The sequence below is a fragment of the Pimephales promelas genome, chromosome 1, assembly GCF_988280905.1.
Source record: "Pimephales promelas chromosome 1, fPimPro1.hap1.1, whole genome shotgun sequence".
NCBI classification, from domain to species: domain Eukaryota; kingdom Metazoa; phylum Chordata; class Actinopteri; order Cypriniformes; family Leuciscidae; genus Pimephales; species Pimephales promelas.
Window position 1 is genome coordinate 27,751,523 of NC_142769.1, and position 18,578 is coordinate 27,770,100.

An 18,578-nucleotide genomic window follows, 5' to 3' on the forward strand; every position below is an offset into this window, starting at 1 on the left:
CGTTAAACAGAGGTCCTGAGTCTCCTGAAAATGGCAGTATCGGAGCCGATACCGATCCTGAGTATCGGATCGGCGCATCCCCACTGATAAAGTGGGTACTGTCCCATCTTTAATGGACATGGAGCGTTTCGTAATCCTCATTCCTCATTTAGACTTCATGGAGATTTGAGAAGCATTCGTCAAAAGGTTTTACTGCTATTGTATCGCTGTGGTAATTTTAACATCCTCTCTCATCCTCATCCTTTGGAAGTGTTTACAAAGAGAATTTGCTTTTGCAGAGTAGAAAACAGCATCTTCTCGACATACACAACAAGAATCAGCTACAGTGTTTTAGGACGGGTCACGGATGGACAACGTAGAACATAGGTGGTCATTGGGCAAATGTGTTTGGGTTCAAATTCCTGATCACTTGTTTAGGCTGTTCAGTGTTGATTCTTTCTTTTGAGAAACACTGACTATTTATCGCATGCGCTTTCGTCTTCGGAACTTTGCAGATAGTTGTATTACACATTGCATAAAATATTTGAAAAAGCATAATAGGGGCACTCTGAATATAGTCTGAAAATCTACAGAGAGGTTTGTAAATTTGAGTCTGGAAAAGTATGGTATTTTAAAATGGTAAATGTGTAGGATCCCTGCCTTCCCCACCTTTCCTGCCATTAACAGATCTGATATGCTCGTCTCCTGATTCTTGTACCACATTTCATTACAAATTGTGATTCTCTCCTCTAGGGAGGCTAATGAAGAAACCGTCTGTTGTAGATTCTGTTTCACATGCAGGGTGGAATGGCATGTGTTGGATTGCCTTTAATGTGATGAGCAATGAAGCTTTCTTTCTTTCTTTCTTTTTCTCCCGGAGTGTCATAAAGATGGAAGTTCATTAGATGTCGCATTTTCATATCATCTGTCAGTGACACCTATTGATGTAATGGCACCTCGTCTGGTGTCTTCCCGCCGGCGAGCTCTGATTTTAATTTCTTGGCCTAATGAAGCGTCACAGCTGGGATGTGGGAGTGGTGGAAAGCATAGCTCGGCTATAACAGGGACTTTTTGCGCTTTAGTAAACAAAGCCACGGGGATAGAGTCTTGGCAATGCAAACGTGATGATGTCTCTCTGACTGAAATGAGGGAGGGAAGAAATGGGCCATTTGTATTCTGTGCAGAGCATCTCCTCTGTCTAAGATGTCCCATTACTTTTGCTAAGGAAAGGCTATCTGCATTAAGAGATCATTCCCTCTCTCTTCCCCTCTCTGTCACTTTGGCAACAATGATATTGCCTAATTTGCTGACATATCGGCCTTTCGGTCGCATGGTGTTTGCTGGGCTCAAGCCGTCTTTTACACAAATGAGACACTTCAGATGATGTAAGTGGCTCATAACATGACAAACTGTCATGTGTGCCATGAACAAGCAGAATAAAAACCTATAAAGCTGAAGTAATTGCTAGCGCTGAGGTATCCCATCATCCTTAGTGTCTAGACGCTCATGGCATTCTGCATTTATGCAGGTCTTTCACAGCTGTGTTCAGCCAATAAACATCTTAAAGCAGGAAGCCAAATGAGAAATTGCCGTGTTTTCCATGGTAGTTGGTTAATTACAGAGTGTCTCATTATCTTGGATGACACTGATTAGCTTCCATCTCATTTCTGTTTGATTGAACTTAAGGTGTGTATGTGTGTGCATGTGTTCCAGTTCGGGTTGATTGGGTTAATCAGTAGTGCAGTGGATAGCTGGATGGGAGGCTAATTCTAGCAGAGAGTTAGCTTTTTCTTCTCTGTGATCAGCAACAGGGGGCTGATCACAGGGATGTATATGCGTCCCATCGCATACACACTACACGTTCCACTCATTCTTTTCATTTTCAGCTTTCTAATCACTTCATTCATCCATCACACACACTCTGGGATGCCAGTCATAGTCTTAGAAGTTGCAATAGCATATTGTTGTACGAGTCACGTCTCAAGATCTCCTGGTCTTTCAGGTGGACTTTTACCACGAGCAGGATGATAAAATGTGCAGAGTCTGTGTTAGAAAGGCCTGACTGATTCTCCGATGAGCTCTCATGTCCTTTTAAACAATGAGTGGCGTACGCAGGCTTTCTAGGCACCTGCCAGAAAAGTAGCCCAAACTGTCCCTGACCTGTCAGAGAGCCCAGATGGTGGGGAAATACCCCGCTGTATGGCGGCTTAAAATATCATCTGTTTACTAGCCTTGAATTATTGACTAAAAATTGACAAAAATGTCTGACTGTGTGAATAAACTGAATAAAAGTTTTAGAAGAACACAAATGTCAGAACACCTCCAGGACCCAGAAAACACATCAGACCCCAGAGGGTTAAACTTGTTCGCATTTCTCTAAAAGCTGCTGATAAGCTGTACGTTTTGCCAGTCACATACAGTATGGGTTATTTCTGCATGAATTCTGCTTGGTGCTTTTTACATCTCTCTTTTTGTGACCCTGCCGGCCTCCTCCATTCTCCGGTCAACGTTACAGTCAAGCGATGCTGCCACATCTTGCATAATGACGTGTGCTGTGCTCTTTGCGAAACGGTACAGGTCGACAATGGCAGCCTGGTTTGCTGCCAACAGTCTTCACTGGCCAGCAGCTAATGCCACCAAAACCTATTCCACACGGCAGCTGGTTCAGGTTATTTTTAAACTTTGGAAGGATGCTTTCAATGTAGATCAAACCTGCTCACCAGGCTTATCTTCTACATGCCAAGTTTGGCACATGCAAGCAGCTCGCTTTTATCTGAAAGCAGGACATGTCTCACCATCTAACGCTTGATAGCTTTACTGACTCAATCATCTCTTAAGTCTTTTATGTTTGGTATTTTTCTCTCTTGCTTTCCCTTAAACCTCTAAAGGCTTGTTCACACCAAGACGAATGTTCGCTGTGAAAATTCAGTGCAATAAACATTTTGAACATTTTGTATTAACGTCTGTTAATACGTCTATTCAGGCCGACACAAACATTTGCATGCCATCAATGTGGCAAGATTTTTTTTTACAGTGAGGTGTTGTAATCTCTTTTCCTTCAAACTGCGATTTAAACCTGGCCAACCAATAAGATTTTGGTCACATGCACAGAACCACTGCTGTTACTTGGCGGCACTCGTGAACAAACCATTTTACAAACGACAGTGAATAGTAGATGAAGAATCCAAAAGTAGCTCTCTTGTATTTGGTGTTTACCTGGGTAACCTACATATTTCTGTTTTTCTGTAAGCGCCATCTACTGTCATGGAGGAATTTTACATTTTCATTCAGCTCGTCCAAAGTTTTTTACACATTGGTCTGAACAGACTATTTACATGTGAAAATTGGGCTGAAATTTCTTGACCAATATTTGAGTTATTGTAAGCACCCATCTTTAGAATAGTAGTGATCTCAACCATGCGTCATTTTGACTGTAGCTATCAGCTAGGGGGTCTTGAGTAGACCTGTTGTGTGCTCACCACAATGACAGCCCACAGCTTTGTGATTTCCATCTACCCTTCCTAATAAATCAATAAGGCTTAGCATTAACTGGCAGTCAGCACTGATATAAGTCAATTTACACACGCAGACACAGAATGATGGAAGCCGATTGTAGATGGCCACAAGGGCGATGACTGTTTGCATAATCATTACTAAGTTGAATGAAAAGAGTCTTCAATTCAGAGGAATTCGACTGGGAGTTAAGGCCATTCTGTGTGAGTGGCTGCTAAAGAGAGAGAGAAGGAGAGAGAGATGATTTTGTTTCTGTATCTGGAGCTTATAATAGTAGAATAGGAGTGAAGGGCTCTGGGATAGCTCTCATACACAGAACAGAACCGAATTTGTGCATCCATTTTATCATGCCCCAACACGTACCAGCATGTACACCCACTCAGTGTCTTTTCATAAGTGTCATTTGTTTTATTTGAATTGGTATTGAGGTTCTCCACCATAATGACCCTAGTTTAGAAATGGTTTGCCAAGCATGTTCAATAAAACCCTGTTTGTATTTCCACTTAGTTATGATGAGCCATCAGTAAGTGCACCGATAAGCTGCCATATCATCTCATAACCTATTTTAACATCCCATCAGTCAAGACAGCTTACTTAGGACCTCAGTTGGGGGTTGAGGTCTAGCTCAGCAGTCCTATGGGAGGGAAGCACTCACGGGAGCTTGGGGACAGTTCATTAACACAGATAGAGAGAGAGAGAGTTGGCAATAGGTGAGGGTATCGTGTTTGGGTATAAAAGGAGCAATCACAAAAGGCAACACACCAAACGCGAATAGAGCATCTGGCGCGAGTGATTCCAATGTAAAGTCAATCTAAAGACACGTTTACGCGCGTCTATAGGCCCTGCGGCGCGAATGAGGCATTTAGCACAGCGCGGTCGACGCAAATTCGCCCAATTATTTTATTTGTTGCATTCACACGTTTGACACATAAAAACTGGATTTCAATATGAGACATTTATTCCATAACTAATCTAGATTATATGAAACTTTATTGGCATTAATGGCTGGCTCCATTTATCATCAAAACAAAAATAAATGACACATAAGGTGGGTGAGGGCGAGGGTGATCCTCGCTCCGATGCGGGACAATAGGTCATCAAGCGGAGCACAGGATAGATGGAAGTATCGCTGAAAACAGCTGTCACCCAGGTGCAGCTCCTGGAGCAAATGGTCAAACTCGCCAAACTGGGAGCGCCTCCGGAGGGTCTGGTGGACTCAAGTACGGGCGAAAGATGACCACTACGCCGCTGTTCTACTCTCCAGAGTGGTGACTCTCTCGACGAATGCTCAATCAACATCAGCCATCTTGCAAACAGACAGCCGCCTAGCACTGGCCCCTCTCACAAGAAGTGGATTTAGCCTCAGACGCATGTCAATTTCGCTTCAAACGCTTGCTTTTTTATGCGTGTCAATTTCACTTTGGACGCGCGAATGGATTCAAAATGTTCAATCGTCTGACTAGATTAATTTGACTATCTATTCGCGTTTGGTGTGAATGCAACATCAGCCTTTGCAATCAAAAAAGGATATGGCCCACCACTTTGTTTTGCCAAATTTCATGAGAGAATTATTGTACACGTTTCACCTTCTACCATAAATAAAATTGTGAAAAGATTCAGGGAATCCCGAGAAATCTGTAGGACAAGGCGTTTGAGTCCACGGCCACCATTCAACCCGAAAGAAGTCATATAACCAACTTTTTTGTAAAGTGTTTTGCAGCCATTAATTACATTTAAGTTGGTCAGTGAAAATATTGAAATCTTTTTTTTTTTGTAAAGCCAGTTAAATAAAGGTTAAAGAGAATTAACAAATCACAGATTTATTATGTCTTTAATATTTGAATGTTAGTTATTGTTATGTATCTAACTGTTTGACAGTGTATTCACATCTCTAGCATTTTTAAAGTCTTTCATTTTTTGAAGTTGAGTTATTGTTTCTAATGGTTTAAAAGTTAGTTATCATATCTTTATTTGTTTTTTTTAACAGTATGAATGGCATTTCAAATATTTTTAAACCACAGTTCAACAGAAATAGTCCTAGATAACCTGTCAAACGCTTAGCGGGAAATGGTGCTGCAATATAAACAAACATTGCAGGACTCTTACATTTTCTCATAATGAGGAAGCTAGGCCGACGGTGCACACCATGACTCACGAGTTAGAGCTCTACTTTCCTTTTCAGCGTAGAGGAGTCTGACATCCGTTAGTTCTTGTTTTATATGTAATAGCAACATTAGCTTTAGCAATATTATTTGTGTACAAATACAAAATAGTTTGTACAAATAAACAAATCAGAGCTGCTCTCTCTTGCCTGATCTTCAGCATTGCTGATTCTGGATGTGTGCCAAGGATCAGGAGAAAACCCTATTAGCAGCCATTACAGAACGCTCTGCCTTCTTTCTCTTGCGTTCTCTCTTTACCACTTTGTATCCATATCCCTCTCCCTACATCTCTAGCAATCTCTCTCTCTCCCTCCTCACTCTGTGCCTCTATCCCCATGGATGCTTACATGGAGAGATGCACCTGGCTCTCTGTTTTACATTCATGAGTGAGTAAGGCCTGTAGCATCTGTCCTTGTGCAACCCCTACACATGTGCAAATGACCGATTTCAGAGACCGAGAGGACCATAATGTTGTATTCTGCCTGGAGTCATTCTTTGGTTCTTCAATTCATCAAAACATTATTCATTTCATATCGTTTAATGTGATTAATTCCTGTCGTTTAATGTGATCATATTTTGACTTCTTTGGACTTCCAGTCTTATGTATTTGCATTGAGTGTGTTCAAAATGTCAAAATATCTTTATCTAATGTGCAGTATACATTTTCTAAACAAATTTAATTTGGTACTTTGTTTAATACTTTATAGTACAATATAGTGATTCATGTCAAGGGTCACATTACACTAGCTATGTTTCCATCCACCTATTTTTATCTGCATTTTGGTACTTATTTTGGCGGTCCTATTTTTTTCAGCCTATCATCTGATGCTGTTTTGGTTGTTCTCAAATACCTGAAAGTCTGTCGTCGAAGTGGTTCGGTGTAATTACCTTCCAACTGTTTTACACGACTGCGTTCAGGCATTTGCCTTCGAAAGCAAGATAATGCATTTATTGTGCTCCGTCTGCACAAGAAATGTATTGTATATGAAAATTATTATTTTACAGTGGTGGCTCGTTCTACTTTTCTTAGTGATATTTAACGCCAGTTTATCAGGAATTGACGATTTTGTTCACTTTTACTCACTGGATGGAAACGCGGCTTTATTTGCACTGTAAAAAGATATTTTCAAGATTTGTTATCACAACATATTTTCTTTTGTCAAATCAACTTTATAATAATTTATTTAGTTGAGATATATTATTATTTTGAGTTTCTGATGATTAAATGAATCTCCTTCATTGTATTAACTCACTTTTTCCAGTTCAATCAACTTAAAATTTTAAGGCAACCCAGGTTACTTACTTTTTAAGTTAAACCAACAAGATTTTTTACAGTAATCACAACATTTTTTCTTTTGTTAAATCAACTTAAATAATTTATTTAGTTCAGATAACATATAATTTTGAGTTTCTGATGATTAAATCATTCCCCTTCATTGTATTAACTCACTTTTTCCAGTTCAATGAATTTAAACTTTTAAGGCAACCAGGTTACTTACTTTTTTAAGTTAAACCAACAATATTTTTACAGTGTGTAAATGTTTTATGCAATATTCCAATTTTGCATACAAGTTAAATTCACAACTAATATGGATGGAAACATAGCTGCTGTGGTGTGAATAAAATTAATTTAGAATTTCACTGCTTTTTGTGTCAATTTTCTGTTTATCTCTGAAAAAAAAAACATAAATCTATATTTAAATCAATTAAAGGTGCATTTAGGTTTACTATTAATATGCTTTTTTTCAGAAGGTTATCTTGACTTGAGTGTGGCCTTGAGATTTATTGACATTAATGCAAACTTATGGATTTGTATTATTTCTCCTGCATCACCTTGTACATTAGCAGTGATATAATGTGTATCAGCTCATGTAACTGAATTGTCTTCTGTTTTGCAGCCCTTTTGGGTGCCGGTGCTGTTGGACTTCAGTAGGAAGGATTCTGTGTGGGGCTTTGTGCCCCCTCAAGACAGTTCCACTTCGGGAGAACAGCAAATTCCCATCACCCTGCACTTAGGAGACTATAACCTGGATGGCTTTCCTGATGCCCTTGTCATCCTTCGTAACACCAGCAGTGGCAGGTGAGTCAGGATCAGTCCTGGGTAGAGTAGCCAAAATCTGTTCTCAATGACAAGTATTATTGTTTATTTATATCAATAATTACTCCAGTAGGAGCAACAGTAATGATGAATGATTGAGTAAGAGAAATGTAGCTTCCATTACTACTCAGATAATGAGCACTGGTTGCATAGGATCTTAGCAAGCATTTCAGAGCAAGTACTGGAGATGGTGTTAGTGACATGGTGAAAATAAGTCTATGGATAGTCATTATGAAATTGTTTACTTGTTTTATAGTGCAAAAAGTCACCATTGTTGTGATGTATGTGATGTATACTATACACATCCTGGGTTTTGAATGAAAAATTGAAATCATATCTCAGTTATAAATCACAAACAGTTTTCCAGCAGACACTAGATTTGCACATCGTCTTGAGATGGATACACCATATTTTGAAGAGTGTTGGTAACTAGACAGTTAACGGTAGCCATTGACTTCCATAGTAGGGACAAAATAGGGAAGTCAATGGCTACATTCAACTTTCTGGTTACCAACATTCTTCAAAATATCTTATTTTATGTTCAACAGAAGAAAGAAACTTTGGAAATACTTGAGGGGGAGTAAATGATGACAAATTTTTCATCTTTGAATGCACTAACCCTTGAAGGAAATCTGTCAGGGTACTTGTACAGAGTTATAACCCGCCTCTGTGCGACAATGACTTCTATATTAAAATGTGAATTACTGAGCAAGAAAATTATTTTTTATCAATATTGAATGGTAAAAAAGGAACTAGGTTTTGCATTTTAAAAGTAAAAACCCACCACCATGAAACTTTTAAAATACTTTCCTAAACCCTATTGCATTTTTGCACTCGTACGTACAATACTTTTTACTTCCTAAGAAACAAACCAGGGATGAAGCTCAACATTTATTACTTTTCCCTTTATCCAAATAGGATCTTTTAGATACTGCCACAGTACCTGTTTTTCAAAGCACAGCCGTGCTTTTTCCTTCTCTTTTTTTCTCCTTGAAAGAATTTGAATTGAAGCAGCAAGAATTTCTGACATTCTGGTTCATATAAATTTGCTTATGGTTGTGCCATCACAACCATGGCAATTTTTGAATGACCAATATTTGCATCTTTCTGTAAGTGGTGTGGGTGGACTGGGGACATCGTTTGTATGGTGTTGCAGTATATCTATCTATCAAAAAATCTTTAAAATAGCATTTTTCATTGTACATGACAACTGATTCACTATTATGTTAACAATATATAAATGGCAGTGTAAAACCTTGTCGAGTGACCACAAAACAGACAGCTGGGACGTCGCCCATCTTCGATCTGGCCTGACCTAAGTGAGGACAGGCAGGCCTGTGAGAGAACAGCAGAAAGGGCATGAATGGATTAACAGCTCTCTGATTGAGATAAGATACCAGAGCTTCTGCCGCTGGCCTCCAGGTGGCTATGAGAGATGCTCCAGATGCTTTTAGAAAACAAAGACAACTTCATGTCACCCTGAAGGGCAGGAGATGTGTGTCCGGACTCAGAGAATCACATGAGGTGGTTTAGCCACACGCACAGAATTCTTGAAAACCCTTTTGTTTTTTTATGACCTGCTTATTTTTATTCTTTAGTCTTCATTCTTAACAAATTAGGTCGACCTAATCTTTAAGTCAGCAGAGGCTTAACCTTCCCCTTGTGTCATAAGAGTTTAGTGCTTGCTATAGTCTCCTCTAATCACCCCACAGCCAGTCTCATCAACTCACTTCAACAGTAATCAGGCAACATGCATCCAGAGACCTCAGAGATGCAACAGAGTTTGTTCAAATCGGCCTATTGTCATTAATGGTTCAGATGCCAAGGAGAGTGATTTGATTCTCATCAGCCAGGAGCTGGATGTTAAAACCTCCTCTACTCACAGCTGGCCACTTTCTTATCTCATCAATCTGTGCTTGGATCGCTCTAAACACTCCCTTGAACCTTTTAATTAAAGACCACAGCGTCTTTCTCTGAATCTTTGGTCTTGTTGTGGTTTACATCTCCTTCTGCTATTATATCATTAAGATGTGGTTGCCTTAAAAAAATGTAAAAAAAAAAAAAAGAATCTTTTTTCACACTCGGTGGAATCACATTAGCCACATACACACTGCTACTGAATTCGGTTGTCAATTCACCTTTTAGTGATTAATCCTGTTCTGTACACACACACTCAGTGATTTACGGGAGTGACAACCGCATTTACAAAACATGTTATGCAAACATGCAAACGGAGCCAGAAGTTGTTAATCACGTATTTTAACGTGCATCAGAGATGTTTCTCTCTTCTGGATGTGCTTAAATCACAGGGAAAGTGGTACGAGTCTGACTCATTCATGTTGCCAGATCTTGCTAGAAAAGCAGCGAACAAAATCCAAATGCTGAAATTAAGAAAAAAATATTGCAACCTCCACAATGATCACATTAATAAATTCATAAACTCGATTGCTTTATGAGCCAAGCTTAAACAACAAGCCTAAAAACAATTATAAAATGTGGAAATCTGTGAAAAAGCCTTTCCAAGCAAAAGAAAGAAACAACGCCTCTGCCGACTTTGCTTTAGTCAAAATTGCTGGACATATACAAGTCTTTTGTTGCTGTACTATTTCTTTGGTCAGAATTGCAGAGACCAAATATGTAAGACCCCAGAGCGTTTCCATGCTTACCACAGTGTCAATCACGCAGTTTCAGGTGTGAGTCGTGTTCCATACATGCATGGAAGATGGAACAATAATTTGGGGAACTCATTCCCACATTTAAATGCAGCTGTCACTCCTTTAACTTCGGACTATGTATGTGGCGTGGCCTTTGAGATTCTTGCACCCTCTACTTTTTGCCATTTAAAACAGATAAAATATATTTCATGCCACCTTTTTTTACAGATAGAATTTGTATTTGAATTTTGAGCAGGGACCAAATGATGATGATTATTATTATTATAGTTTATTTAGATAGGGACAGATACAAATAACATAGATACACTTTGACATTGATCTGATGCATGTATCAATGTTTTTAGCCAAAGCTAATTTACCACATTTGTCCCTAGAAGGGCTTTTTAGTAAAATGCAATACGTGCAATACAATACATGAGCAATACAACACAATAAGGGCTTTTTGATAAAATGCAATACAAGGATAAATCTAAAATATCCTATAAAAAATGTATCTATAAAACAATGATCTCTAAAATAAAATAAGTTCAAATAAAAAAGGACAACATTTAATTGTAAAAAACTGTGTTGAATATAGGGGCCTAATGGATGTCTGAAGGGGTATATATGTTCATGAGGTCAGAAGCAGCATGCTGATATCCACCAAACGCATGGGCGTTTTTCCGTTTAGAAATAAGTGACGGATTTAGATGTGAATAATCTTGTGCCAGTTTCTTTTCTTGTTCCCCTCAAACGCTTTCAAACTGCTCCAGCCCATTTTGTCAGCAAAGGTTGTCATGGTTTCTGAGGTGATAGAGTGTGTTGGAGTTGGTAAGTGATTTTTTTGAGCGAGTGGGTGGGTGAGAGAGTTTACCCAACCAGCCAGAGACATTTTCAAAGTCAAAATCGTTTAGAATTGAAATGAGAGCTTCACACTTCTTTTAAATGAGACAAAAATAGTCAACAGCAGATATGGTGACAGTGCACAGATTTATGCTTGTCTAGTTTTCTTATTTTTCTTAATTTTTCTTAACTGGGGATTAACCGTGGATGAATGTTAGCATTCAATTTGTGTTATCTTATTGACTCTTCAGGGTTCTTCATATCTCCATCCTCTTCATGTTCAGACCACATCATCAGCCTCTCTCCACTTCTCTGTGGGCTCCTGTCATTTAATCTCTCTCTCTCTCTCTCTCTCTCTCTCTCTCTCTCTCTCTCTCTCTCTCTCTCTCTCTCTCTCTCTCTCTCTCTCTCTCTCTCTCTCTCTCTCTCTCTCTCTCTCTCTCTCTCTCTCAGTTATCTCTCTGTCAAATGCTCTTTAGGCAATAAATATAAGATAAAGGGATGTCATTGGCAGATGAGGTGTAGGTGTACAGTAGATACTATTTTTATCTTCTGTTGTGCCCTCTCCTTCCAATCTGAATGTTTGCAATTTAGTCTGAAAATGTAGATTTTAAATCATCAATCACAAATTTTTTAATCTCAATCTTGGCAGTTTACAGTCATGTGAAAAAGAAAGGACACCCTATTGAATTAAGAGGGTAAGTAGCAGTCAGGAGCTGCTAATCAAATGCCTTTCATCAATTAATCAACACTATTAAAGCAGAAGTTTTTTCAGTTTACTGGTCTGGAGCATTCAGGTGCGGGTTAACACAATGCCAAGCAGGACAGACATCAGCAATGATCTTAGAGAAGCAATTTTTGCTGCCATTAATCTGGGAAGGGTTATAAGGCCATTTCCAAACAATTTGAAGTCCATCATTCTACAGTGAGGTATATTATTCACAAGTGAAAAACATTCAAGACTTCCCATGAGTGGACGTCTCAGCAAATTCACCCCAAGGTCAGACCGTGAAATGCTCAGAGAAATCGCGAAACGCCCAAGAAGTACACATCAGACTCAGGCCTCAGTTAACCTCTTAAATGTTGAAGTTTATGCCAATACAATTAGAAATGGTTTGAAGTATGAACATGGAACATGGCTGCACAGCTTCGATTTGCAACATTGCACCTGAACAGACCTCATGACTTCTAGAACAATATCCTTTGGACCGACGAGAGCAAAGTGGAAATGTTTGGCAAAAACCAAACACAGCACATCAGCACAAACACATTATACCAATTGTCCATCACGCAGGTGGAGGGTTAGTGATTAGGACTTGATTTTGCAGTCACAGGACCTGGGCACCTACCTTGCTGTCATTGAGTTGACCATGAACTCCTCTAAGTATACCAAAGTATTCAAGAGTCAAATGTTAGGCCATCTATCTAACAGCTAAAGCTTGGCCAAATTTTGCACAATTCACCCAAAAATTTTAAATCTGTCATTTACTCACTCTCATGTCATTCCACACTAGCATTCTTCTGTGGAGCACAAAAGAAGATATTTTAGAAGAGGTACAAAAGAAGAGGTTTTCAGCTGTTTTTTTTATCAGTGACTGACTTTCAAATTAACACTAAAACATGTTTCCACAAAAGTCATACAGTTTGGAATGATACAAAGGATTTTTATTTTTGAGTGAACTGCCAATTTAAAATATTTGTTTGCTTCTATTATAAGGTATTTGTTAGTGAAACGGCATATTACAAGGGGAACTTTTTTTATTATGTTGTCCATCAGGAATTGAATAGATTGTGAAAAGTATGCTTAACGTCAGCAGAACTGGTGAATCATGCACATTAAGTGCATAAACCTTGAGAAAGTAAATGAAGTCAATTTTGATTTAAAGTGCCCCATTATTATTACTTTCAGAAATTACCTTTCATGTAGTGTGTTATTCAGTTTTTTTGTGAATGTAAAATGTCTGCAAAGTTTCAAAGATCGAACGAATGAATGAACCAATTTTGAACTCGCCAGTATTTCTAACTTCCAGAACAAACCTATGTAGGTAGCCACCCTATGCTCTTTATTGGCTGAGACCTGGAAGAGTTTGGTTTGTGTTGTCGACATGTTGAGAAGATGATATTTTCTGTGCTGCAAAAGCAAATCCACTATGCATGCATGGTAAAATGTATACAGTAAAACTGATGCCATTGCTATTGTTTGTATCACTAAATGCATGTGCTGAGGAAGCCTCCGGAGCTCAAATTCAGATATGGTAATGGACGTTTACTTTCCAACACGCACTGTAATCTCTAGACCAATCACAACACACTGGACCATCTCACCAATCGGATCATACTCTAGGAAATGACCATTTCAGACACTGTGGAATGAGGTGATTCTGCAATGTATATACAGTATGAGAACATTTAAGTGTTTTTTGACCTTGGATGCATGTAAACATATTGTAGGAGAAACGCATCACATCATTCACATTTGCCTCCTAGTCTTGAAGCAAAGAATATAGCATTACTTAGATTGTTAGATACCTCCATCTAAAGCACATGGTTCTGTGCGGATGTATAACTGGCTTACTGCTGGAGTGGTAATATTTAAGGGAATGTCACTGACCATATGAGTCCAGCCCACATGCTGGCACTGATGTGAAGAGCTGTGGAGGAGATTAAAGGGATACTTCACCTCTGGAAAGATGAATGTGTATTTAAAATGGGTCATTTATGTAGAAGAAATGTGAAATTGTTTTTGAATTTGGAGCTTTCTAGACTGAGAATAGGCGGATTTTTGGCTTATTGTGGATGAAAGACAACTCCCAGAATGCACTTGCTTCACTGTCATTGGAGGCCACGCCTACCGGTAACAGAACGCAGTAGTTACACAAGTGTAGGCTACTAAAGTCTCTGTGTTGAGTCTGCCCGGGATTTCGATTGTTCACTGTGGCGAGCAGGACGAGACTGAGGGTCGTGGGAGAATGACGCGAGGTCGATAGCGTGATTACTGATGAGTGACACCTGTGATACGCACCAGTCTCGTATCTCTCACGGAGGAGTGGGAATTTTCTTAGCAATGTTAAAGGAATAGTTTACTTTGAAATTAATTTTTGATATGTTTTATCTTACCTCAAGGGCATCCAAGATGTAGGTGTCTTTGTTTCCGCAGTATTTTCAATTTTGATATTTTCTGGTCAAACCGGTGTTGTCTATCAGTCATATAATGCAGGTTTAGGGGGGCCACCCTCGGTTCACCTTAAAAGAGCATGCACAGAGAAGTCCAAATTAAACATGATTGAATGACCAGTAAATGTAAGTACACAATGATGGTCTAAGACACAAAACGAGCGGTTTGTGTTAGAAAACGAACAGTATTTATATCGTTTTTACCTCCTGTAACCACAGCCATGTTTCGCTCTGCGCATGCATCGGAAGTTATCGCTGGCGTTTGTACGTCACTGTGAAACACATTACTGACTCATAGTCTTGACATAATCTGTCTCTCCCCTTTCAAGTTCATAGGAGCTGTATGTTATAAGATATCTGCAGAGGAAATGGACTTGCCTCTAAGAGGCTTTGCTACTCTCGCAGACCTGATTCTGTTGACACGTTCTCACCCAATTTACACACATTCACTATGGGTATTTAACATTGTATCTACGCACGACTACTTCGGTTTCAAGAGAACCTCCCACCGACTCTGCTGCTTCTGTGTCCTTCTCCAGCTTTGTTTTCCATCACTGCTGTTAGCCTGTTGAATTTGCCCTTGGTCTGATTGAGAGAGAGAGCGAGGATTGTTGAGCCAGCTAAGCAAGCATGCTTTTCAATCTTCTCTTTATCAGCAGATTACATGTCAAATAGCTGGCCCATCTCCTACACACTCACTTCCTTTCCCATTCCACTCTCTTCTGCTCTGGGGTCCTGCCCAGGTGCTCATTTGGCTTTAGATGAAATGAAGAGCAGTAAAAGAGCTTGGTCATCAGCCCTCTGACTCGCAAATGAAATCGCTTTAAGAGGGCTGAGAACAGCACTTGTTTTGTTCATCTTCTCCCGGCTCTCCTCGCATTGATTTTTTTTTTGTTCACTTCTGGACATCTAAATAATACACAATCACATCATCTTGGTCTCATTATATCACACATTCTGCTTTAAGAACACATTGATCAGAATCCTGTAGCTTTTCACTAACCCAAAGCTTTTCTGCTTTGCTTCAGATCTCATCATTAGTGACACTGTGATCATGTCCCTCTGATACAGCTGTTTAAAGTTGTGTAATCATTTCCCACTAAAGCATTCTGCACTGATTCAGAGATTAACTATTGCGGATGCATCAAAAGCGAGAGAATGACCTCTGACCTCAGAGCAGAGGTTGAGATTATGTAGACAGCAGTGAGACTGCTCAATCACCCCTCATTTTTATGTGTCAGGCGAGGATGTCGTTTAGCCTGATAAAACATCTGGACACAGTGTTGTTCTCTGGAACGCATCCATCTCAGGATCTTTCCCTTTCTAATGGTCAAATAATGGTGACAAAGTGATTTCCTATTTACTGTGTGAGGAATCTATGTATATACACCACAGGAGTAAATTGCATTTTTAAATATATTCAAATAGAAAACAGTCATTTTAAACTTTAAAAATATTTCACAAGATAAATTTGCTGTATTTTGGATCAAATAAATGCAGCCTTGGTGAGCAAGAAACTACTTTCAGATATATAAAAAATTATTACCAACCCCAAACCTTGGTAGTGGTAGTGTATTTATTCATGTTTGAATGTACATGAACAATAGCCTAGAAATCTAGACGCACCCTAGCAGCAGCAACAATTACTTCACAGCCAGTGTGGTCTACAGTAGCAACTCTGCATAGACGTTTTAGCTGGAAAAACCAAACTCTGGTCAGGCCAATCACATGTTTATAGAGTCGGCGGACAGGCTTAACATAATGACGACAGATTTGCTACTGTTCACTGCTACTTGAAAACAAAGAATGACTGCTGCTGGCGAACAGCTGTCTTTCAATTTGGCTTTGACCGCTACTTTTGCTGACTGGATACGGTAAAAGTTTAATATATCAACTAGCTCCGCTGGTGGGAAAACGCCTGGGACTGAGTCGTCACCGTCTTCGTTGCTCTAATTGGTTGTAGCGCTATCCACTTGCGTGCAGAGAGAATTTGAAAGACAACCGTTTATCCCGCCTCTCGGATTGAGCCCTGTCAATGATGAGTTCCCAGACCTAGTATCTTGATGTAGGTCTGGCATGCCAGGTTACATGATCAACTGGGGCTGTATTCAAAAAAAAATTATCGTACCACTAGGAGTACTCCTAAATTGCACTAAAATATTTTAGCTAGGAGTTTTCTCTTAAAAGTTATTCACAACGCCTTTCAGACCTACTCTTAGTAAGGAAAAATGACAACTCCTAAACTAAGAGTGAGTCTTCGTTGCTATGGATGACATCTATTCTCATGCACAAGCTTCCTCGCAATGATCATGGTGATTGGTTGTTAGATGACAGGGCCATCATGCGGAACATAAAACAGCAACAATTCATGGAATTACGACATCTAAATATGTCTGTGTCCTACACAAAATAATAAAAAGAGTAATGTCATCGAATAATGACATGTTTGTGCAGGCCCCAGTAAAGTGTAATTCAAGGCTGAGAGAGAAAAGCCATGGATGAAATTATTCAAGGTAGCCTAAGGGCGTCTAGTGTTCACATATCGCATCTTTTGCGTTCTCAAGTTCGTTATTTTAAATGTAGGTGTAAGCGCCCGTTTTTTTTCCAAGCGCGTCCGTATGGAGCGCACCGTTGGTCACGTGACAAGAAACAACCGGAGCGCAACCGCCTTAGCGCTTTAGAAAAAGGAGAACGCGGCGCCTTGTATTTTTATGACGGTGGATTATGAACTCACCAAAATGGAAAAGAAACCACAACTGGACGCAGGATCAGTTACTGCTAGAAAAACCCAGTTGGTGCTACAAAAAAATAATAATAATAATAAAAGTGAAATTCGGCACTGGGATATCAAGCAAAACTTAGCGTGACACATGGACGTGGATTTGTTTGCAGATGAATGCAGCATTCCCGCTTGTTTCGCGGACCCCGGACAACTGCGAGAGGCGCTGGTGTTGCTACAATCCTTTGTGAATAGGTCTTAGTGAGTTAGGAGTCCTCTCGACTTCCTTTAAGCTGTCCCAGACTTAGGTGCTACTGAAAGGGCTAAAATGCTTTGTGAATTACTCTTAGTGAAAAAAATTAGGAGTCCTAAATTTAGGAGTGAGTCGCCCATTATTTTTAGGAGTTGCTCCTAAATTCGCAGTTAGGAGCTACTTTTAGCCTTAAAATTCTTTGTGAATACGGCCCCTGATCTGTTAGAAATTATATAATACAACAGGGTTTGCTCATCAGGGCTCAACAGCATTCCAACATGACATCATGACTTTTGCGTAAACATATAAGCCACTTTCGAGTCAGGTGGCGTGTTATCTCTACGCATTTTGAGCTATCCGCGTGTATCCGCGTGTATGCGTATATATCTACGCCATTAACGCCCGCGTCATTCCGCGTGTCCGTACACGCAGTCAAATCTCCAGTCATAAATGCCATTAACCCCAGTGACGGTTAAGTTTAGGGATGGGGTTGAGGTAAGTCATATCTTTTTTTTACCTAGGATGGTAAGGGAACAGTCATAAATGCCATTAACCCCAGTGACGGTTAGGTTTAGGGACGGGGTTGAGGTAAGTCATATATTTATATAACGTTAAGTCAACGGCGTTCATAAACACGCTGAAAGGCGATTATGCGTCTTGATAGCACGCCAAAAATGGAAATACGAATTGGCGTGTCATACACATGCTACTTCATGAGATCAGTCTGAGCATTCACAGTGTCAGCCTCGCGCCGTTCTCTCGCGGCCCTCTGCCTCGTCCTGCTCGCCACAAATATGTTTCAAGAAAAAAAGCAAATTAGAATTATTTCTACAAGAGGTCTCAGACTGGAACCCCAAATGTTTATCATACTTACTTAGAACAAAACTAAAGTCCATCTTAGCTTTAGGAATCACTTAATATCAAAATGAGATGGCAACAAAAAGTCGGTCTAACCTGTGGCACATCATCCGTTGTCACAATAAAAAAATCTGTTAAATGCAGTCTCGTGAGCTTTCTTATGTTTAAATCACTTTTTTGTGTTGTCCGTATTCAAAAATAATGTGTATTTTGCAAGTTAGGAATAGATAATAAAATAGTTTTGTTTCTCTATTCAGTTCATTCATTATTTATTCATTATATTCATGTTTTATTAGTCTCTCTCAATCAGTCTTTTTAAGCAGTA

At 39.5% G+C, this 18,578-nt stretch overlaps 1 protein-coding gene across 1 annotated transcript in view; it reads left to right on the plus strand.

Moving 5' to 3' along the window:
* Window positions 1-18,578, plus strand: part of itfg1 (integrin alpha FG-GAP repeat containing 1) — a 129,935-nt gene that overhangs the window by 56,584 nt on the left and 54,773 nt on the right. The window contains exon 10 of the mRNA XM_039693448.2: window positions 7,553-7,734. Within this exon, the coding sequence (XP_039549382.2) occupies window positions 7,553-7,734 (182 nt within the window). The remainder of the gene's footprint in view (window positions 1-7,552; window positions 7,735-18,578) is intronic.